General features: G+C 42.8%; 1 protein-coding gene across 1 annotated transcript in view; it reads left to right on the forward strand.

Annotated features, from left to right (window-relative positions):
* The window catches only part of KIF13B (kinesin family member 13B), a 131,210-nt gene that overhangs the window by 82,396 nt on the left and 25,022 nt on the right, over positions 1 to 23,792 (forward strand). The window contains exons 30-34 of the mRNA XM_017884560.1: positions 3,707 to 3,859; positions 4,266 to 4,343; positions 5,592 to 5,645; positions 16,617 to 16,725; positions 22,893 to 23,026. Coding sequence (XP_017740049.1) covers positions 3,707 to 3,859; positions 4,266 to 4,343; positions 5,592 to 5,645; positions 16,617 to 16,725; positions 22,893 to 23,026 — 528 coding nt within the window. The remainder of the gene's footprint in view (positions 1 to 3,706; positions 3,860 to 4,265; positions 4,344 to 5,591; positions 5,646 to 16,616; positions 16,726 to 22,892; positions 23,027 to 23,792) is intronic.

The raw sequence follows: 23,792 nt of genomic DNA on the forward strand, positions 1-23,792 counted from the left end.
ATGCAATTTGAATTTACTAAAAATAAACACTTAAAAAAAGAGCCAACTCCCTGAAAAGTGACCTACCCAAGACATACATATGAAGTGAAAGTGTATGTTTAGGGAAGCTGTAGATTTTTAGAGCGATTTTCTAATATCAATTCATAGTACAATGTACTTGTGGTTTTAAAAGTTCTACTTTTAGTATTTTGTTGAAGAACTTTCTTTTGAAAAGCAAATCAACACCTTTTTACACAGAAGATGACGGAAGAGAAACATATTGTACCTAGAAAGGGAGGTGGCATAGCATAGAGATTCCAGTTGGATCCTGAAGTCAAACAGAAATCTTGTTTCTGTCACTTACTAGCAAAGTGAACTTGCATAAATTACTCTGAGCCCATATTTTTTTTCCTTGTCAAATGGGGTTAGTAATACCTTTGCACAGAGTATTTTTAAGGATCAAATGAGACAGTTTGTACCAATGGTTGTGCATGTGCTAGAGAAAATGTTATTGCTACGATTGTTGTTACTACGATTATTTTATTAGTACTATTAATATTTCTCTTTCTGAACTAATTGAGATATTCAGAGGATTCAGAGAAGTAGAGCTTCAATTTATCCTTGGTACCAACTTGATGGAAGATGTGGCTTATCCGTACTTCCTGATAGGTCATTCCTGAATTAGATGTGTATTCATTCACCCAGATACCAGCACAGCTGGGAAATGGGGCATCCCTTGAAGGGCCAGGAGAAGTGAGGGTCTTAAGTGAAGGACTCTGAAAAGAGAAAATTCCTTCTCCCACCCTCACCCTCAAAGAGGGAGTGTGGGCAAGGGGGTGGAGGTTTCACTTCCTCGGGGTTGGAGAAGTGGGGAATGTGAGACATCAGAGGATGCCCTTCCTCACCATGCCATCAACACCAGCACCAGTTCCCGTCATTTCAGGGCTTAGGATTTGCCCATCGACACTGTTGAGTATTTGAACAATAGGTGAACAGTGTATATTTTAATACAGAGATCAGCTTTTTTTTGTTTATTGAGACTGAGTCTCGCTCTGTCACCAGGGTGGAGCGCAGTGGCACGATCTTGGCTCACTGCAACCTCCAACTCCCGGGTTCAAGTGATTCTCCTGCCTCAGCTTTCTGAGTAGCTGGGATTACAGACATGTGCCACCATGCCCAGCTAATTTTTGTATTTTTAGTAGAGACGGGGTTTCACCGTGTTGGCCAGGATGGTCTCAATCTCCTGACCTCCTGATCCGCCTGTCTTGGCCTTCCAAAGTGCTGGGATTACAGGCGTGAGCCATGACGCCCGGCCAGAGATCAGCTTTTGGAAAAGAAAAATATTACACAGTACTTAGGCTTTTTTTAGATATCTTGTGTTGCAGAATGCTTTTGCCTCTCAAGTCATGTTGGATAGTAACTTGTTCTTTCCTGGATCTTTTAAAGTGTTAGGCTTGCATAGTAAATATTAACCATCTAATTATTTAATTTGGAGTTTGCAGAATATTTAAAAATTAAGCCTGTTTGCAGAGGTAGTTGTTGCACGGTCTTGGGTCTGTAATAGATTGCTCTGTGTGCTTCATTCACTTTTGTTTGTAAGATTTAAAACAAATACACATCTATGTCTAGCTGGAGACTTACTGTTTATGTATCTAAACATTTTCTATATCGTCCAGTTGTTTCCGATCTTGTCTCTGTAAATTACTTGAATGCAGTTGAGAAACAGTGATGGCTATAGGAAACTGTTTTCATTTCTTTTCTCTCTCCATTTCCCCTCCCTTTTCCTTCTCTTCCACTTAGTTTCTTATGCCTTTTAAAAGTGCTTTTATTCTCTAGAGGACAGGGTTTAAAAGGAAAGAAATATGGGGGGGATCAGCTTGAAGATAAACATAACCTCATGTGATTGTGCTGTTAGTTAGCTAAACATCCAAGCTGGCAAACGTTTCCACATTATCGAATCCTGATGATAGAGGCAAAATGAAACATAAAGCTGATTGTGTAAAGACTAGACCCAAAAACAAAACAAAAAGATCCCTTAATAGGCAAGTTTCATCATGAAAAAGCCCCAAAAGTTCCTTGGGTTCTGTATCACAGAAGCCATTACGGCATCATGGCCAAAAGAAGTAGCCCAGGGGCCGGGCGCGGTGGCTCAAGCCTGTAATCCCAGCGCTTTGGGAGGCCGAGACGGGCGGATCATGAGGTCAGAAGATCGAGACCATCCTGGCTAACATGGTGAAACCCCGTCTCTACTAAAAAATACAAAAAACTAGCCGGGTGAGGTGGCGGGCGCCTGTAGTCCCAGCTACTCGGGAGGCTGAGGCAGGAGAATGGCGTAAACCTGGGAGGCGGAGCTTGCAGTGAGCTGAGATCCGGCCACTGCACTCCAGCCCGGGCGACAGAGCGAGACTCCGTCTCAAAAAAAAAAAAAAAAAAAAAAGTCCAGGCCAGAAACAGTTTCTTTCTCCTTATAAAATGAGGATAATGTCTGTTCCCTTCAGACACTGAAAGTATTCTGTGTTGAGGTGAAAAGAATATCCTACCAGGAGACGGGAGACCTAAGTTCTAGTCTTGACTCTTGCAAATTGTGTGGTCTTCCTCTTGTCATCTAGGAAATGAGGATGATTCCTTCTTTTCATGGTTATTATGAGGCTTAAGTGAATTACTGTACAAGACAGAAAAGTTTTTGTGAACTTAAGCCATCTTACAAATCCTCCCATATTTTATCTGTTCTAAGACTCAAATTGTTTAAAGTATCTTTGAAGTAGAATGTGTCGTAATTGATGGTATCTTAAAATTAACAGATTTTTTTTTCCCCTCAGTCATGTATAAAATCTTTTGTCTTACAGTTGATGGCATTTAAGATGCAGTGGTATATGGATATACATTTTGTAGTTTTGGCATTATTATAAGAAATTTACAAGTGAATAAAGTATCTGATTTTCTCTGAGAACAGTAATTTGTTAAGAGCCCACTTTGCTTGAAATAACTAAATACATTAATAAAGCTTCTTTCTGACTGTGCATCTCCCATTTGTATTCACAGCCAGCTCATGTCCCAGGATTGGGGACAGGCTGTACCAGAAAGCTCAGTGTAGAAGAACTTACCTAGACAATCTCTCCTTGGCTGGCTCCAGGCCTTTGGCCTCTGCCATTCGAGCAGAAGATTGAACCAATTCTAGAAGCTGCCATGTTCTGAATATGTCAGCTACCCCGGGCTGCGTGGTGGCAGGTGCTGAAACCCTATGTCCACTATTTTCTCCATACCGGGCCTCCTCCCTGGGAGGTAGTTTGATTGCCACCCTGTGTAGCAGTCACCCCAGCCCCTCTTCCCTTTCTCTGTCCCTCAGGAGTTCCAGGACGGGGGGGTAATGTTCCTGAAATATTGTTTTTATGGTGGTTACATTTCTGGCTAGTCGACAAAATCCTTTCTAACCAGTCATGGCTTTTTGCAGTGGGAATGCAGTAGAGAACAGTTTTGTTGAGAATGCGCTGTTTCAGTTGTGCTGTGTTTAACTTAACCGGCCTTTCAAGTGGACTTAGTCACCTAATCACTTTTTCATTATTTCCTTGGAAAAATGCTTTGGCCTTCCAAAGCTGACTTTAAAATGGAACTTTGGAATACGTTCTGTGTGTGTGTGCATGCGCGTGTATGTGTGTGTGCACGCGTGTATGTGTGTGTGGTGTGTAAATCAAGACGCTTTTATAATGTGCACCTTTCTACTCCTCAGGATGCCCAGGGAGTGGAGGAACGGGAAGCATTAGCAAGAATGGCAGCCAACGTTGAAAATCCAGCTTCTGCTGACTCGGAGGCTTATATTGAAAAGTACCTCAGGAGCGTGCTGGCTGTAGAAAACCTCCTGACTTTAGATCGTCTGCGCCAGGTTAGCCAACTGTGTGGATAGGGCAGGCAGCAGAGGCCCTGATGCAGGCTGAGTCTGTGTTGGACTCTGTAATTCACAGTGTTGTTGCACCTAACATTTGAAGAGTTCACTCTTACGAACTTTGAATAATCCAGAGTGATTGTAATTGGGTCATTCTGTCTTATGAAGTAACAGCCTTTATTTAATTTTAAAAACCTGTTTATGGGTACATAGTAGATGTATGTATTTATGGAGCACATGTACTGTTTTGATACAGGCATGCAGTACGTAATAATCACATAACAGCATTGTTTAAATAGCTAGGAATGTTTGTATAGATGGGGGATGCAAGTCTGCTGTACATGGTGTTGCTTTTGCAGTGTGTCTCTTACATGTCTTTTTCCTCTGTATGTTTTCTGATTCATAGGAAGTTGCAGTGAAGGAACAGTTAACAGGAAAAGGGAAGTTGAGCAGGAGGAGTATCAGTTCTCCAAATGTGAACAGAGTGAGTGTGTGGAACCAAGCTCTGTGCTGTGCCTGGGACTTCTCTCCTCTCCTCTTTTCTTGGGTAACTCTTCTCCACCCGTCAAACCCCATCTCTGAAACCCTTCCCTTGCCAGGACTGATGTCAGGGCCCCTGGTCTCTACCCCACTGGGTCTGTGCACCTCTGCCCCGTTCCTATTAATATTGTAGGGGAAGTAGCAGTTAAGTACCTTTCAGGTGTTTCTTATCTTCCCATCACCACTGCCTAGCGTAGACTGAGGTGTTCAGTGAATGTTTGTTGAACTAAACCAGAACTAGCCAAGGGCCCATCGCAAGCCAATGCCATTTTCTTGGCTCAAATTATTTTTAAGTTGAGGAGGAGTCTGGACTAGGTTCACAAACCAGTTGTTCACAAGACAGCCAGGGTGGTGTCCATGCGTCAGATACATGGGGTTGTTTCATAACAATGGCTTCAGTTTATTGTTGTTTTTAGAAACTTAGATGTAATTTATGTGCACATTGAACGTGGGGATAATCCTTCACAAAGAAATAGGCTCTTGGCCCCTTGGTTTATTACTCTTTTCCTCATTTTTGATGAAGATGTGGATATGAAAAATGATACTTTCATCCTAACTTCACACAAAGAGAAGTTACTGCACAAGCGCTGTGAGAAAGGGCAGCTGATATTGGCCTTAGCGTCTGAGAGAGAAGAGAGAGCGATAGGAGGAGTTTCACACTGGACGCCACCAACCATCTCAGACATTTAGGAAGATCACTTTAACTCAAGGCAGATAACGTCTCATTTCTCCAGAATATGATGTATTAAAATACACTGATATATGCAGAGATTCAGTATTTGGGATCTGATAGTTTAAATAGTTTGTGAGTTTATTTACAGTTGCTACAAATACCCAGAGAAAGGAATCATAAGCTCAGGCCATGGTAAGATAACCAGTAACCTGGTATCTTTCACACAGAAGGGCTCACCCAATGGGACAGCTCTTGTTCAGGTCCAGCCGGTTGTGACCTCAGTGTGAACTGAATATCCAGATCTTACAGAAACCTCTCATCTGAAAATTGTTCATAACCAATTCAATGTTGGTAATGTCCCAAAGACCACTAGTGTGCAGCCTTCGTCTTGACAACCTCCCTGCTGCTACCCAAATTTTTGACGTTCGGTTGACTGGGTTGGCAAAGGCTGGCATTGCCTAAACCACATTTTTATGCTCTGATACATAAAGAACTAACCCTTCTTTCTTTCTTCTTCAGTTGTCTGGAAGCCGACAAGATCTCATTCCATCATACAGTCTAGGCAGCAACAAGGTAGGTGTTTGTAACTATTTCTATCAGTGTTTTAAGGCCCATTTCCCATTCAGCTTTCATCTTCTCAAATCTCAGGTTATTTTTGCAAACCAGAATTTCCCCTACTCATCTGTATTATGTGAAGCTTACTGGAAAGTATTTTAGAGTTCATTTCTTTTAATCTGCCAATTAAAATAAGGTTTATTAGACTCTACTGGGGTTGGAAAACAATTTTTCTACTAAAGCTTGCTTCTGTCTAAATTTTCTTCCTATTTCTGTCAGAAAAGAAACTTCAAATTAGATTTTTTTTTTTTGGAGACAGAGTTTCACTCTTGTCACCCAGGCTGGAGTGCAATGGCACCATCTCAGCTCACTATAACCTCCGCCTCTCAGGTTCAAGTGATTCTCCTGCTTCAGCCTCCCGAGTAGCTGGGATTACAGGTGCATGCCGCCACACCCAGCTAATTTTTATGTTTTTAGTAGAGATGGGATTTCACCATGTGAACTCCTGTTGGCGGTGATCCACCCGCCTCAGCCTACCAAAGTGCTGGGATTACAGGCGTGAGCCACTGTGCCCAGCCCAAATCAGAGTTTTATAGTGAAGTACTGATGTATAATGATAGAAAATGTATGAGGAATAAGAAAATTATATCTAAAAGTTAACATTATTTGTGAGAAGAAAGAAAAACAAGGGAACGGAAATTTTGTTCACTGGAATTTATTTACTTGTAATAGAACCTTCCCTATTTAACAGACTTTTAAGCATGGAGAACTCATTCTTATTTTTAAAAAAGGTTAGCGCTCCTTGAAGCCGTCTTATCTGGACACCACACATCATAGTTTGTGCCTGTTGCTTTTGCGGGGTCCGGGTAGATGTTGGTGCTGCCATCTGTGTGCAGCATGCTCCAGGTTGATTTGCAGCCCTCGAGGAGGTCAGTAGCGGCTGTGGTCTTATGAGATGGTCTAATGTGAGGGACTCGTTTTCAAATCTACGAGGCAGAGTGAGAGAGACAGACAGAAGATTGGCTGCTTCGTGATAATTCTTAAAGCTGGGTGGGGTTCATTATGCTATTCCTATTGTTAATTATTCTACACTCTGCTTTTGTGTATGTTTGACATTTTCCTTATAAAAATTTAAGAACAATGAAGATGAAGTTGATGCGTTAGACTATTTATTTGTTTATTTGCATATTTATTTATTTATTATTATTTTTTGAGACAGAGTTTCACTCTTGTTGCCCAGGCTGGAGTGCAGTGGCACCATCTCAGCTCACTGCCACTTCTATCTCCCACGTTCAAGTGATTCTCCTGCCTCAGCCTCCCCAGTAGCTGAGATTGCAGGCACTCACCACCACGCCCTGCTAATTTTTGTATTTTTAGTAGAGACGGGATTTCACCATGTTGGCCAGCCTGGTCTCGAACTCCTGACCTCAAGTGATCTGCCTGCCTTGGCCTCCCAAAGTGCTGGGATTACAGACGTGAGCCACTGCTCCTGGCTGTAGACTCTTTTTTAAGATCTAGATTATGAGTAGTTTGCCTACACTATGATACATGTTATGTTCATAGACATGCAAATTGCTGTCCAGCTCACCCATTCGCTGAAGCCCTGCATGGACATGGGTTTCTGTAAGGGTGCTGAAGTTTAAATGCTTGTTTGTTCTCTGCCAGTGGTAGGTTCGATTAGCTGTAGTTTAGCATCAGTCGTGATTACCTGAGGAGAGCAGAGTTTTTGAAAATTGGTTGTACGTGATTTTTTAATGTAAGTAAAATATCTTAAGGAAAATATAAGAAAAATACGACTTTCTGCATTTTTTTGGGAAATGCATCTAACCCAAATCTACAATTATAAGTTCCTTGAAAGAAGTGGCCAAAATTCTTCTGCTTTTCTTCTGTTAAGAAAACTCTGGCCAGACCTGTAATCCCAGCACTTTGGGAGGTCGAGGCCAGCGGATCACCTGAGGTCAGGATTTCGAGACCAGCCTGACCAACATGGTGAAACCCATCTCTACTAAAAATACAAAAATTAGCTGGGCTTGGTACCAGACGCCTGTAATCCCAGCTACTCAGAAGGCTGAGGCAGGAGAATTGCTTGAACCGGGAGGCAGGGGTTGCAGTGAGCCAAGATCGTGCCACTGAACTCCAGCCTGGATGACAGAGCAAGACTCCGTCTCAAAAAACAAAAACCAAAAAAAACAAAAAAAACTGTGCCCAGTTTCCTTATTTTAAATGGATACAATAACAGAACATAATAGAATCTACTTCAAAGAAAAGTACTGTCCCTCACGTACACCAGAAAAATAGAACAAAGGAGCAGAGACGCTATTAGAACTGAGCCAGAGCACGGCAGAGGGCATGGACCCCCCACTGGCTTCACACATGACTCACAGGAGGCTGCAGGGCGGAGGCCATTCTTAAGTCTTTCCCTGAAGGATGACGTTGAGGTCCACACAGGCAGGGAAGGAGCTGAAGGAACACTGTGAACAGAAGGATCTGTATGAAGGAAGGCTTGGATGAACCAGCTTGCTGTGTTCTTGACAGTACACGTGGTGGGAGTCAAGCACAGGGCATATGGGCTGGGCGCGGTGGCTCATGCTTGTAATCTCAGTGGTTTGGGAGGCCCGGGTGGGAGGATGGCTTGAGCCCAGCAGTTTGAGACCAGCCTGGGCAACATAGGGAGTCCCCTTCTCTGCAAAAAAGTTTTAAAAATTAGGCATGATGGCTTACACCTGTAATCCCAGCCACTCGAGGCTGAGGCGGGGGAGGATCATGTGAGCCCGGGAGTTTGAGGCCACAGCGAACTATGATTACAACATTGCACTCCAGCCTGGATAACAGAGAACCTGTCTTTTTTTAAAAAAAAAAAAAAAAAGAGGGAGTCTGTGGGCAGAATCCAGAGACGTGGGGCCTTATTTTTGGCATCCTGACGTCATGGCCCAACAAATGGCAGAGGAGTTGAACACCATGGAAGGAATTGAAAACAGAGCAGTAACATGGCCACATGTGAATTAGAAAGTTTGTTTTAATGGTCCAGCTGAGTCCCACTCTGTCCCTGGCTGTGGTGTGTAATTTTGCATTAGGAAACTATATGGTATAAATGTATACAGTTATCAGTGCAAACATGGGGGAAAATGGTTTTGAGTTGGAGGGTGGAGGGACCGGTTAGGGGAGAAATAGCTAGAGAGAGGAGGAGAGACACAGATGGGTTTGAGAGGGGGACTCTAGAATCCTGCAGAGGCCAAGTATGTGAGGGGACTTGGGTGACGTTGGGTTTTGGACGGCAGTGTATAGGTCTGAGAGATGAACTGTAGGGCAGGCTTGGGGAAGAAATGATTCAGTTCCATTTTTGAGGGTCTCATGTGTCTGAGTTGAAGTCAGGTTCGGGAGCCCAAGGGGATAGTGGGGACAGTGAGGGGCTGGGTTGGCTAGGGAGCGCCAAGGCAGTGGTGATGCTTAGGGCCACGGCGCTGAGGTGGCGGCACCAGGAAAGAAGGAAGACAGGGCCAAGGGAGTCTCAGCAGTCCAGGGGAGGAGTGTTTTAGGAAGGACTCCATCCAGATGCTTCAGAGACAGCATGGGGTTAGGATGGAGGAGACCATTTCAGGTGCGACACTGCAGCACTCATTGTGTGCCTGTGCAAGGTGCCTTCCATGCTGAGGGCTGAGGGTTAGCAGGACAAATCGTATTAGGCAAGTAACTGTAATGTTACATAGTTGTGTTAATGCTTCTGGACCTTCCTACTTCCGGTTCTTGGTTCCTTGGGGTCCCTGGGTAACTTAGCGAAGATGAGGAAAGCCTGGGTTCCGGCTGCTCGGCTGCCCCTCCTGTGGCAGTGCCAGCACAGGCATAAGGATGCATCTCTCCGCACTGTTTCATGTACATCTCAAGCCCTGGTCATAGTGCTCACTCACAAGGTCGTGCGCCTTTGTTCAAGGATGGCAGTGGTTCGCGGTCCTCCTCAGATTTTGGCCTCTCTGGCTGTCCCCAACCGTGGCAGTCTCATCCTCTGAGAAATGGTGAAGTACGTCAGGAGAGACAGAGATGCCAGCCTGCCAGTCCTAGCTTTGCTTCCAGTTCAGCCGTGGAAGCTTTTGGCACCCACAAGCCTGGAAGGTTGCCATGGATACCAGGGCCTCAGCACCATGGGGCTCACCACGTGTCAGCTCAGCCAGTTAGGTGAATGTCCGCATGTCAGAATTGGAGAATTGTCGTTTCTCCACAGGGTGAAGTGAAGCAGAAATGTTCTTTAACAGAGTTGTATGGATCGACCTTAACAGATGAGCAAGTTCAGGTGATAGAGGAGAAAAAGACTAGCCCAAGGGGCTTTGGTTCCAGATCCCCTTGTAAGGGATGCAGAACAGCTTCCCTATTTTCAGTGGAAGGGACTCACAGTGGTCTTCCCTAAAATAGAGCATCCTGAAATATTATTAGGGAAAATAAAAATGTTTTAAACTGTATTTTCTTAAGAAACACCCCTCTACCCCCATAGCAGCAGGGAACAAGAGACTCTCCCTGTGGCCTTTTAAATGAAACAAGGAAAAACATATTTAAATATTGTGTGGCATTGCCTTAAAATCAAAGTGCTATGGGCCACCTGTAGCAACACTTCTCAGGAGGGGGTAGTGTTTAAACACACAGAATGCTCAGGATCCTACAACTCCTTAATGCGGCAATGCTTACACAGGTAATATGTACAAGGGCATTGGTGGCAACATTGTTACACACACACACAATGGACACTATGCAGCTGTAAAAATGACCAGGAACCCTTTCAAGTATATGAAAAAATTGCCAGGATATAGCGATTAAAAACGAAGTGCAGAACAATATACTGCTGTCTGTAATGGGAGGGTTGCTTATAGATTTGCCTGCATGTAAATGAGAAGCTGTAAGGATTCATCGTTCCTTTACCTGCCTGGGGATGGGGGTGGGAGGATGCAGTGGGTCAGCAAGTCAGGGTAGAGGTAGGAGGAGACATCTCACTGTGTACCTTTTTATATTATTTGGCTTTTGGACCACATGAAGAGATGATCTTAAACTCTTATTTTCCAACATTTTAACTTGTTGGAAGTTTTTGTTCTTCTGTAGTTAGTGTTTTGAGGAGGTCTCCAGTTGCTTTTTCCTTAACAGCCTGCATACAAAATCCCAAAGGAGAGATACTGAAAACATTGTTGTATTGGAAATCTCAGACTCATGGTTTTTTTGTTTGTTTTTTCTTTTGGGGACTTCTGCATTCCTCAGTTTTCAGAGCTCCAGGGAGAGATAACTAATTCATTAGGCTTTCCTCCTGAGTGGAATACAAGCACTATCCTACTCTATAAAACTTACCATGCTTGCTTTTACCTCGAGCTTATGACTGCATTTTAACTGTAGTTTTAGAAGATGACTACATTCTACACTGTACTAACCCTCAACCCCTCCCCCTTTTTTTTTTGAGACAGAGTCTCGCTTTGTCACCCAGACTGGAGTGCAGTGGCGTGATCTCAGCTCACTGCAAGTTCCACCTGCTGGGTTCATGCCATTCTCCTGCTTCAGCCTCCCGAGTAGCTGGGACTATTAGCCTGCCACCACACCTGGCTAATTTTTTGTATTTTTTAGTGGAGATGGGGTTTCCATCCGTGTTAGCCAGGATGGTCTTGATCTCCTGACCTCGTGATCCACTAACCCTCACCCTTTTGTAAAAATACCTATGGCAGTATGTCTGTCTGTCAGTACAACCAGTACAAGTGATGCCTTGCAAATGTTCCCTGTTACCTGGGTCCAAGGCTGTTTATAAAAGTATTTATCTGTCAAAAAAGACCGGGAATTAAGGCATCCTACTGGATTTAGAAGGTCTTGGAATGTGAGGAGTTGGAGTTAATTCATATTAAAATAAATAATAAACATTTGGAAACCTGGAAGCTTGGGTGAGGGTGAGTGGAGCAAACCATGGTGAAGGTGCTCTGGGTGACCTTTGCACACCAGAATTGTGCCCAGTGGGACCATCTTGGTTTCTTTGCATGAAAATATTGAATGTACAGGAGAGTTGAGTCAGAAATGTAATTTTAAGCTGGACTTGATGATGCTGAGAATGCTAGAAAATACATTTTGAAATCATTGACAATTATAATGACATTAGTTATGTCTGCTTTGCAGACATTTTTGGGATCCCTTCCATTAATCCATACGTTCATCTCTCTGATGCTGATTACAAATCAGAACTGTAGATGGTAGGGTCTGTCGTGCTGTGTGTTCTGTATCACATCACATGGGAGCAGTCAGGTCAGGTTAGTTGGAATAATGTTAGAAGCAGAGAGAGGCCACCGGGAGGTTCTGGTGAGGGTCTCTTAGTTTTCAGTTAATATCATAGCAAAGATTTCTCAGTTGGGTGCATGAGAGACATTGTGAAGTGGGCAGGGAGGCAGATGCCCCTCTGTGTGATAGGATTAGGGGTGTGGGAGGTGAGAGGGAAGTGGTTAGGTTCTAAAGACAAACTCACAGTTTGGCCTAATAATACTTGGAATAAGGCCAGCCTGCTTTCCATTCCTCTATTTGTCGATGCCCCTACATGTGAAAAGTGGAATTGTTTTGCTGAACTTCACCAAGATTGAGTTGATGAACTAATTAATTTTTAAAAAATAGTTTGGTTAACTATTCCAAATGCGAAATTCACCATAGGGCCTAAAATAAATCACTCTTGGGGTAAGTCTTTCAATTAAAAATATAAAATACGATCCCTGATTGAAGTAGTGTTGCTATTTATTGCTATCGGGTGTTTCGTCATTATTGTACAGATATTTCCTGTAGGTATAATGAAACCTTAGCAGGCTTTTTATGAGTGTCTGCCAAGACTGGCTGAAGTTGAGGTGCAGGGTGAATTTCGGCGTGTCGCTGGTCTTTCCACCCCGGGGTCAGCTATGCATTGAGGTCTTCTGCAGTGCGACAAATGTTTTTGACAAAACCATTTTTATTTCCAAAGTTATTTTAGGAGAAATTTTATTTTAATAAGTCGGTAAGGTTGTATGTTTGTCATCTTTTGATTGGAGTTTTTGAGGAAATTAAGATTAGTCAATAGCGTGAACAAATATCCAGTTAGCAGAATTGAATTTTGTGTTGGCTCCATCGCCTTCCTGAAAGCTGTGATGGTTTCATGCAGCCCTGGGAGGAGCTGCCAAGCATGAGTCACTCCTCTTCCAGCTGCAGTGGAAGCTGCCTTTGGACCCGAAATGTCACTGACACTTCTCGTTATTTACCTTTTTGTCACTTTGCTGATCAAAACCAGACTCATTCCCAGAAAACCCAAATAATTTGTATCTGGCAGAGGAGCAGGAGTGGGGAAACTGCAGGGGTGCCTGGGGACCAAGTCAGGCCCTCCCCCGGTGCCTCCTGTGTTCTTACCTCGTCAGCTTTGCCCCTGAGCATGGTGCTGGCTACCAGTGACTTCAGTATCGACTAGGATTTTATCTCTTTGAGTCTGCCTGCGAGGACAAATGTGCCCTAATGGCAGTAAAGCTGGGTAAGGATCCAAAATGAAGCCAGCTTCCCTCTTGTGTAACTGTATCATGGCTGATTCTGAAGTGGGGTGGACATGCAGGATGTTGGAGACAGATCAGAGATGTATCTTTTTCGATTTCAGGTGGAGGGGTGTAGATCACTGGAGGAGAAGTAAAACAGGGATATCATACTCTTTCAGTTTTAGATCTGAGCTATTGAGAGAGCCAGAAGTTCCAGCGTCCTGCGAAGTCCTTTTTAGTCCATGGTCCTGGGTTCGTCTCCCTGTGAGGTACATTGAACTGGGTTGCTTCATTTTTCTTTCTTTTTTTTTTTTTTTATCTGCCCCAACATTTCAGTAAAGGGAGGATAACTCTAGGACAGCCAAGCATATACAATGTATTGGGAAGATAGTCATTGCGTTGTCCTTGGGGAACAGTGTGTGTAGCCGGACCCTGAACTACAGGTTTCACCTCTGTCAAGAGGATGGAGGTGTAGTGCAGGAGAAAAATCGAGTAAGTAATTCCAGTGGAGCGTTTCCGCAGAGATCCGTAGGCATCAGCTGGAGGAGGGAAGCGCGTGGTATCCAGTTTAGCATCCGCATTGGTTGCTCCCTCTGAAGCAGAGCCTGTTCCATCCCAGCGCGATTTGAGGTCCCTGTCTCAGAACAGTGGGATCAGAATAGGTGGGTGGGGGGGAGCATGTGAGGTTCCTCAAGGTTAAGATGACTATTCAGGTAGAGGGCAGAGTGAGCTGTGTCTCCGTTTGTCACGCTCCGCAGGGCTGTTAGGATCTACACATTGTGTCCCTTTCATGTTGTCACTTGCAGTATTTGAGTAAATGAGATGGAGTTACTGCTCTGTTCTGATTGGGTGGTGCCTGCTGGGAAGAACTGCCCCTGAAGCCGTCGGGGCCTGGGTGTGCCTTGGGGAAGAGGTGGCACCTCCATGATATGTTGTTGGCCCAATTCTACGTCAGGCAGCCCAGGTACTGACTCCAGATCACCGGCTTAGTTTTCCGTGGGGACAGACTGCAGCCATATCAGCTGCCAAACAAAGAAAATCTAAAATATGAAAATAAATGCTCTCGAATTAAGTAAGCTGTCTTCAGAACAGCCATGTGTGAGCTCACCACTGTACACAAAGCAGGTGGCTTTTCTTCCTCTGAGAAACTCCACGGAGGGCTGACCTCTGTTCAGTCACCTAATGGTGATATCCCGGGGTACACAAGGCCACAGCTTTCCAGACAGATCATGAAATGTAAATGCAGAAATTAACAAAACATTCAAGTATGTAAATCAGCGTGTGATTCATGGGGATGCCAGCGCACCTCCGGTCAAGTATCTCAGAGCTCGCAGTCTCACTGATCACATGTTCCTGTCTCTCTTGTTCTCCTTGCTTCCTAATCAATCCTGACCATCACACCAATTTAAAAAATGATACCAAGTGCTGAGAGAGTTCCTAGGGAAAAGTGGCATTCTCTGAGGTACACAGGATCCAGATCACTTAGGGCTTATTGATTTTTATGATCAGTACTTAGGTTGCTACTAAAAGCAGATGAGTTTCCAATACATTTCTGAAACCTAAGAGGCCCTTCCTCCACAATCCATCTTCAAGAGCAGCGGAGAACTCACTGTCCCCATCCCGCTGTTCAGGGCAATTAGTAAAGAAAACTTGCCAGGCCCGGTGGTTCACGCCTGTAATCTCAACACTTTGGGAGGCCGAGGTGGGCGGATCACCTGAGGTCAGGACCAGCCTGACCAACATGGAGAAACCCCCCCATCTCTACTAAAAATACAAAATTAGCCGGGCATGGTGGCGCATGCCTGTAATCCCAACTACTCAGGAGGCTGAGGCCGGAGAATCGCTTGAACCCGGGAGGCGGAGGTTGCCGTGAGCAGAGATCTCGCCGCTGCACTCCAGCCTGGGCGACAAGAGCGAAACTCAGTCTCAAACAAACAAACAAACAACCTTGAGTTAATCGTTAGGGTTATTCATCTGTGCAGCGCTTGCTCAAACTCATATTCACGTGTTTATTAAACTCCAGTGGTAAAGAAGTCAGTGATTATCAGGGGATCAAAGGGAACTTAAAGCATTTAGAAGATTTGGTCTCATCTCTTACCAGTTTTAGTACAAGCAAGCAACGTTTGGGGTTTAGTTCTTCCCTAGATAGGGCTGAAGTTAAAAGTGCTTTGATGGTATCACTGTTTTTATGGCTCAACATGAATTTTGGAATGGTTTGTTTTGTTTTGGTTTTTTTTTTTGAGACGGAGTCTCGCCCTATCGCCCAGGCTGGAGTGCAGGGGCGCGATCTCCGCTCACTACAAGCTCTGCCTCCCAGGTTCACGCCATTCTCCTGCCTCAGCCTCCCGAGTAGCTGGGACTACAGGCACCCGCCACCACGCCCAGCTAATTTTTTGTATTTTAGTAGAGACAGGGTTTCACTGTGTTAGCCAGGATGGTCTCGATCTCCTGACCTCGTAATCTGCCTGCCTTGGCCTCCCAAAGTGCTGGGATTGTAGGCCTGAGCCACCACGCCCAGCCTGGAATGGTCTTTTAATCCATCAGCTGATGAAATGTCTTTAATGAGTATTTACAAATAAGTTGAGAGTACAATAAAATTTGATAATTCAGAGACTTCCATCATTGAGAATTTGTAATTATTTGACTTGGGTTTGACTGTAATATATCTTTAATATCTATTTAAAATGAGAGGTTTGGTAATATTTACTGTTATGCACTATATGTGAGTGAGTGGAAACACAGTCTGGGAGTAGAGAGAAGAGACACCCTCTGACTACAGAGTTGTTCGTGGGTTTCTGTGGAGAACTGAGTGAAAAAGGGTATCTTGAGGCAAAAGAGCAGAAGTGGTCTCAAAGCAGAACCAAAGGGAGAATTGCGGAAGGAATATGTCTGTATTCTGTGGGAGGCAACAGGATGCACAGAGTAGAAAACATGTTAAGACAGAGCTTAAGGGGAGACTGTAAACTGCAGTATGGAGGGGCTGTCCAAATGTGTGTGGGGGGGGCATTATTGTTGTTGTTGGGGAAATTAATAAAGTAAGCAGGATGACAAGGAGAAAAGTGCTGGTCAGGCATGGTGGCTCACACCTGTAATCACAGCACTTTGGGAGACCAAGGCAGGAGGATTGCTTGAAGCTGGGAGTTTGAGACTAGTATGGGCAACATAGTGACATCCCGTCTCTACAAAAGTAATAAAAAGATTAGCCTCCTGTGGTGGCATGTACCGGTAGTCCCCACTACTCTGGAGACTGAGGCGGGAGGATTGCTTGAGTCTGAGCGTTGGAGGTTACATGCACTATGATGGCACACCCATGCACTCCAGCCTGGGCGATCAGAGAGAAACCTGCCTCTTAAAACAGAAAAAACAAAAAAAAGTGCTTGTGTAATCAAGCTTATATTCAAAGGAGCTTTAGTAATATGTTTTTTTCTTGAGTATCTGTAATTTTTTTTTATTTGGTTAGTTGAATAACTTGAAACACAATTGCCAATTTTGTCTTTACTAGGGCCGGTGGGAAAGTCAGCAGGATGTATCCCAAATCACAGTTTCCAGAGGAATAGCCCCTGCTCCCGCGCTCTCTGTTTCTCCCCAAAATAATCATTCTCCAGATCCAGGTAAGTTACCTTTTCACTTGTCAATTACTGTCAGAAATCTGAGCATCTTTCAGAAAGTTTAAATTAGGATTTCCTGCCAGGCAGCCACTGTCCTACTAGATAATGTCCATCGAATTGCTTCATTTCTCCTCTTAACTGGTTGAGTTCCATTGGCTCTGGAATGTTGGATTGATCTTGCATTGCCCTAATATATACCGCCTGATCATGATGTGTTAGCCTGTACATTGCTGGACTCTCTTTGCTCCTCTATGTTAAGGACTTTTGTGTATGTGCTCTATAGTAAACATCTGTAATGTTGTATCCTGTCATCTTCATGTCTTTGTTAGGTTTTGTTATGATTGCATTGGCTTCATAAAATGACTTGGGAAATGTTTCTCCTCATTTTTTTTCTGGGAGAGTTTATGTAAGATTGGTATTACCTCTTCCTTAAATGTTTCATGGAATTCCTTAGTTACATGATCCAGGCCTGGAATCCTCTTTGTGGAGAGATTTTAAATTATGACTTGAGTTTCTTTTTTTTGAGATGGAGTCTTGCTCTGTCAACCAGGCTGGAGTGCAGTGATGCGATCTCGGCTCACTGCAACCTTCCTTCCCAGGTTCAAGCGATTCTCCTGTCTCAGTCCCTCGAGTAGCTGGGATTACAGGCACCCGCCACCATGCCTGGCTAATTTTTGTATTTTTAGTAGAGATGAGGTTTCACCATGTTGGCCAGGCTGGTCTCAAACTCCTGATCTCAGGTGATCTGTCTGCCTCAGCCTCCCAAAGTGCTGGGATTACAGGCGTGAACCACCATGCCCGGCAAGTTTCTTTAGTATGGGAATATCTAGATCTTTGTGTCTCCTTTTGAGTCACCTATCATAGGTTATATTTTTTTCAAGGAGTTTCTTAGTTTATCTAGATTATTAAGTTTATTTTCATAAACATCACTTTACTTTTTTTTTTTTTTTTTTTTTTTTTTTTTGAGACGGAGTCTCACTCTGTCATCCAGGCTGGAGTGCAGTGGCATGATCTCGGCTCACTGCAACCTTCGCCTCCTGGGTTCAAGTGATTCTCCTGCTTCAACCTCTTGAGTAGCTGGGACTGCAGGCATGTGCCACCATGCCCAGCTAACTTTTTGTATTTTTAGTAGAGATGGGAGTTTCACCATGTTAGCCAGGATGGTCTCCGTCTCCTGACCTTGTGATTCACCCGCCTTGGCCTCCCAAAGTGCTGGGACTACAGGCATGAGCCACCGTGCCTGGCTACTTTACCTTATTGTTTAAATACTTACAGGATCTCTTGTGATGTTCCTTCTTTTTATTCTGATACTGATAATTTTTATTTTCTGTTTTGAATACTTTTCTGACCAGTTTATCAGATATATTAATCTCAGAACCAGTTTTGGCTTTGTTAATTTTGTATTGCAATTGTATTTTTAAACTTTTCTGCATTTTACATGTTATGTTGTGCTTTCATTTTCATTCTATTCAGAGTGTTTTAAAATTTCCCTCTGATTGCTGCTTTGATCCATGACTTATCAACTAGCATTAATTCTTTTTTATATTTGGGGGTAATCTGTATTCCAGATTGTGTTCTATCTTGGTTAATATTCTATGTGCACTGTTGTGTTTGGGAACATGGTGTTCTATGTATATCTAATTAGGTCACTGTGGTTTATCGCCTTGTTCAAATCCTCTGGATCTTTGCTGATTTGGTGGAGGCCTATTCTATCAATTCTTGAGAGGGCCTTAAATATCCAAATATGATTGTGAAAATTATCTGTATTTCCCTTTATAACAGTTTTTGCCTCATTCATTTAGAAACTCTGATAATTAGGTACACACACATTTAAGATTGTTATATCTTCCTGATGGAGTGACCTTTCTATTATGAAATGTCCCTTTTATCTCTGGGAATATGCTTATCTTGAAATCTCTCTTACCTATCATTTATATATAACTGCATCAAATTTATTCACTGTTTGCACGATGTATCTTTTTCTCAGCTTTTAAAATTGTAGCCTGTATTTGTCATTAAATTAAAAGTGATTGCCTTCTAGACAACATCTGTTTGGGTCCAGTTATTTCCCTCTGAACCTCATCTCATAGTTCCTGCCCTTTAATTGGCATGCTTCACCCCTTCCAGTGCCTCCCATTCTGGTCCGCCATGTTATTATTGGTTTTCTACTTGGCCATTTTGTTTTTTGTTTCACTGTAACTCCTTATTTACCTTCTTTTGGGTTAATAAAAAACAATTCGTATCTCATTTATTTCCTCTTTTTGCTTTTTTGGACACCTGTATTTGTTTGCTAAATTCTTTGCTCAGAAACCCTACTTGGCATCCTTAACTTACCAAATCTGCTTAGAGTTCATATGATGTCATCCCTCACCTCACAATGCAAGAACCAGGCAACAGTGTAAGTCATTGACCTGTTCCTCTAGGCCCCTTATTTTGTACTGTTGTTTCATCTTTTACATATATAGGTGTTACAAACCTCACTCTATGACATTATTCTTTTTGCTTTAAAATAGCCACTTGCAGACCGGGTGCAGTAGCTCTCACCTGTAACCCTAGCACTTTGGGAAGCCAAGGTGTGGGTTAGTTGAGACCAGCCTGGGCAACAAGGCAAAACCCTGTCACCACAAAAAAATACAAAAATCTGCCAAGTGTGGTGGTACACACTTGTAGTCCCACTACTCAGGAGGCGGAAGTGGGAGAATTACCTGAACCTGGGAGGTTGAGGCTGCAGTGAGTCACAACTGCATCACTGTACTCATGCCTAGGCGACAGTGAGATCCTTTCTCAAAAAAAAAAAAAAAAAAAAAAAAAGCTTAGGCTGGGCGCAGTGGCTTATACCTGTAATCCCACCACTTTGGAAGGCCACGGCAGGTGGATCACCTGAGGTCAGGAGTTCAAGACCAGCCTGGTCAACATTGTGAAACCCCTCTCTCTGCTAAAAACACAAAAATTAGCCAGGCGTGGTGACTGGTACCTGCAGTCCCAGTAGGCTGAGGCAGGAGAATCGCTTGAACTTGGGAGGTGGGCAGAGGTTGCAGTGAGCCAAGATCATGCCACTGCACTCCAGCCTGGGTGACAGAGTGAGACTCTGTCTTAAAAAAAAAAAAAAGCTACTTGTCTTTTCAGAGAATACAGAAAAAATGGATAATCTCTTATTTATTTATTTTTTTTTCAGATTATTTCTGGCTGTATCCAGTCCTTCCTGGATTTTATTTTAATCTGATTTTATTTCTTTCTAGCCTGAAGAAGTAGTTGTTTTTTTTTGGGGGGAGACGGAGTTTTACTTGTTGCCCAGGCTGGAGTGCAGTGGCCCAATCTCAGCTCACCACAACCTCTGCCTCCTGGGTTCAAGCGATTCTCCTGTCTCAGCCTCCCGAGTTGCTGGGATTACAGGTGCCCGCCACCACGCCGGGCTCATTTTTGTATTTTTAGTAGAGACAGGGTTTCTTCATGTTGGTCAGGCTGGTCTCCAACTCCTGACCTCAGGTGATCTACCCGCCTCGGCCTCCCAAAGTGCTGGGATTACAGGTGTGAGCCACTGCACCCAGCCTAGTATTTCTTAGAGTACAGTCCTACTGGAGAAAAATGCTCTCCTTTTTTGAAAGTATCTTTATTTCACTGTTTTGTTTTGTTGTGAAGAATATTTTCACTGGATAGAGAACTCTTGAGTTGGAGGTTTTTTTTTCTAGCACTTCAAAGACATCTCCTCATCTCCAGCCCCTTCTTTTCTGCTGAGAATTCAGCCATCATCTGTCACTTCCCACTCAGTGTGTTATCTTTGTTTAGTTTGCCTGCTTTCAGAAGTTTCTCTTTATCTGTGGCAATTGTACTATGATTTGCTTAGGTATTGTTTTCTTAGTATTTAACTTGCTTATCAAGTTATTGGATCTGTCAGTTGATGTTTTTCAGCAATTATGAGAAATGTTTAGACATTATTCATTAAAACTTTTACCCCAATCCTTTTGTCTCTTTCTGCTCCTTCTGAGAATCTAATTACTCACAGGTTAGATTGTTTAATATTGTCCTGCAGGTCACAGAGGCTCTATTCTTTTTTTTTTTTTAATCTTTTAATTTTATTTTTTCTAGTTGGATAATTTTTTTCCTGTGATTTCCAGTGCTCTGTTCAGCACATCCAGGGAATTTTTTTCATTTCAGTCATTTTTTTTTTTTTTTCAGTTCTAGAATTTCCATTTGCTGCTGCTTTTCTGGTTTTAATTTCTCTGCTGATATTCCCGGTCTGTGCACTTGTCAAGACTGTATTCTCCTTTGCATCACTGGACTTGGTTAAGAAAGCTGCCTTAAAGTCATTTTCTATTAAATCCAGTGTCTAGACATCTCATGGTCTATTTTTATTGACTCCTTTGTTGACTGTGGGTCATATTTAATAAGTTTTACGAAATGTATTTGTATATACCCATGTGATTCATACCCCAGTGAAAATGTAGGACATTGACATGACTCCAGTTAATTCCCACTCCCTGTGGGCAGCCAGTGTTCCAGTGACTACTTCTCTAGATTACTTCTGCCGTTTCATAAACGGAGCCAATACGATGTATGCCCTTTTTGTGTCTGTCTCTTTCGCTTCCCATATATGTTAAATTCTTCCAGATTGTTGCTTGCATTAGTCATTTATTTTTTACTGGTGAGAAATACTTCACGACCATGCATTGTGTTTGTTGAAGAAACTAGGTTCTTGTATGGTAGACTAGTACAGTAGGCCAGGTTCTTGCACAGCAGACTCTGTTCATTCTTATTTTTTCCTGTTGCGTTCCCGTGAGACTGTTGAAACGCAGTTCTATCCCCTGTATTGCCTGTGAACTGGTAGTTAGGGCTAGATTCTTGATTCAGTTCAGCTGATTTGAGAAGGATGCGTGTGGTAGGGTGGTTGGGTGTGGATGTGTGGTGGGGAGGTTGGAGACACATAATGTCTGATGGTCTCATTTAGTGATATGTGTGGCCTTTGATTCATTACTGGCTAGATTTTTACTTAATGAGGGATTATCAGTACTCTAGAATGTTAATTTGATAAAGAACTCTAGATTGTAATTTTTTTCCTCATCTTTGAAATAATTGTATCTTTTTGGATCTTTATTCATCTTAAACTTATTTTCTGTCTCCCCTCTTTTATTTTTCTCATCCTTGTTTTTGTCTTGCTGTAAATAATTGGACTTTTCTAAACTGAGGTATGACGTATCTGTCTCTTGGCACGGTGTAGCCATTCTTTGCTTTATTTTTCAGTGGTCGCCCTCATGATTACAGTGTACATCCTTAACTTTTTGCAGTATGCTTACACTTAATATTCTACTGCTTTATGTAAAATGTAGAAACCTTACAGCTGTATCCATCCATTTACGAACTGAATTGCCAGTAAATTTGGAATCCTTTCAGGGTTAGTGTGGAGTAGAGATCTGTGGGGAGTTGTGTGCATCTGTTAAGGCAAATGTATTCCTTAAGATGACTTGCTTGTTCATTTCTAAATGTTATGTGAATACAGCTTTTCATCACTTATGACTTGGGATTAGATTTTACTATAAATTAATAGGGGGAAGAAATCTTAGTATATCATAAGTATGACCTATTTATACCTCTGATCCCAGCCTTTGGAAATTAACAGCAGATAAGAACGTAAGTTGTTCAGGGCATCTCTCCCTGACTTGTAATAAATAACTCAAACACTACCATTTACCCTTTTCCCAAAAGGTCAGTTTCATCATCGCCCTTCAGTAAATAGTTATGAAAAATTAGATTGAATAAGACATAGTCCCTGACTTCAAAGAGCTTAAAGTCTAGACAGAGAGCTATACATTTGTGTCATTGGCAGTGTGACTTAAAAATCAATACCATTTTATTCTAGGGCAGAAGTGAATGCTTGCGCCAATTATTGACAGGATAGAGGTGAATTGCTGTTCTGATGCTGATAGGAACACTGAGCATTTTGGCACTGGAGCATTTTGGCAGCACCCCAGTTACTGCTATTTAATTGAAGAAGGGACATTACTATGTTTGAGGGAAATTACGGAAACTACAATAATACTGTGTTTTCCTAATATTTTTTAAGGATACCTTTGGTTTTTGTTAGATTTGCTGACAAGTCATGTCTGGCAAATGTACAGGAAAAGATGTCTATGTAATTGTGTATGTTTTATCTTTTTCCCCTGTAATATGGGCAGGACTCAGTAACCTCGCAGCATCCTACTTGAATCCTGTCAAGTCCTTCGTGCCGCAGATGCCAAAGCTCCTCAAGTCTCTTTTTCCTGTCCGCGATGAGAAGAGGGGCAAGCGGCCATCTCCGCTCGCACACCAGGTAAAAAGCACCGAGAAAGCAGCCGTGAACGTTTTTCTGATAAACCGGTGCTCTGTGTTGCGCCAAATTGGCTGGAGGTGGAGGCGCAGCCTCGCGGGTGGGGCTAAACCGGGTTTTAAACCCAGGAATAGCTGTCAGTCATTTCTCCTTCACGCTCTTCAGAGATAACAGAGCTGTTTAAACTTACAGACACACTCCCTCCTTTCTGCTTTTAAAAAGTGCCAAGGACACTGCTAATGTGATTTATGGTAATATTACTTAGAGCAACAGTAGTACAATTTATGAAGTGCACTTAGTGTTGTTTGTGTATTGCCAAGTAGAAAATGTAATTCTATTTTTATTTCTTGATTTCATTTCTTTTTTCAAACAATTTTGTATCATGAGTGCCCTTCCCTCTCAACCTCTGTTTTCTCTACTGTGGATAACCTGTTCTTTCACTGAAAAGTGATCACCTGTCTTACTTCCGTTTTTCTTAAAACTCTTTACCCAGCCCTAGGGTAAGTGTTAGAGCAAATGCGAAAAGGTTTCCTAAACAATCAGGAAGCTGCTCTTATGCAATAGTGAATGGGAACCCCATTGGAAATGCAATTTCCAGCCTTATATAGGTGTAAACTCAGCAGAAAATGATAAATGAGGATTTATTTATACTTATTCAAAAACACATACAGGGCAAGTTCTGTTGTCCAAATAGGTCTTTTGACATCAGTTTCTCCACTTTCTTCTAAACATTCGAGTTGCAGAAATCCAAGTGAGTTGTCTGAGACTT

The sequence above is a fragment of the Rhinopithecus bieti genome, unplaced genomic scaffold (assembly GCF_001698545.2).
Source record: "Rhinopithecus bieti isolate Rb0 unplaced genomic scaffold, ASM169854v2 scaffold_315, whole genome shotgun sequence".
Classification (NCBI taxonomy): domain Eukaryota; kingdom Metazoa; phylum Chordata; class Mammalia; order Primates; family Cercopithecidae; genus Rhinopithecus; species Rhinopithecus bieti.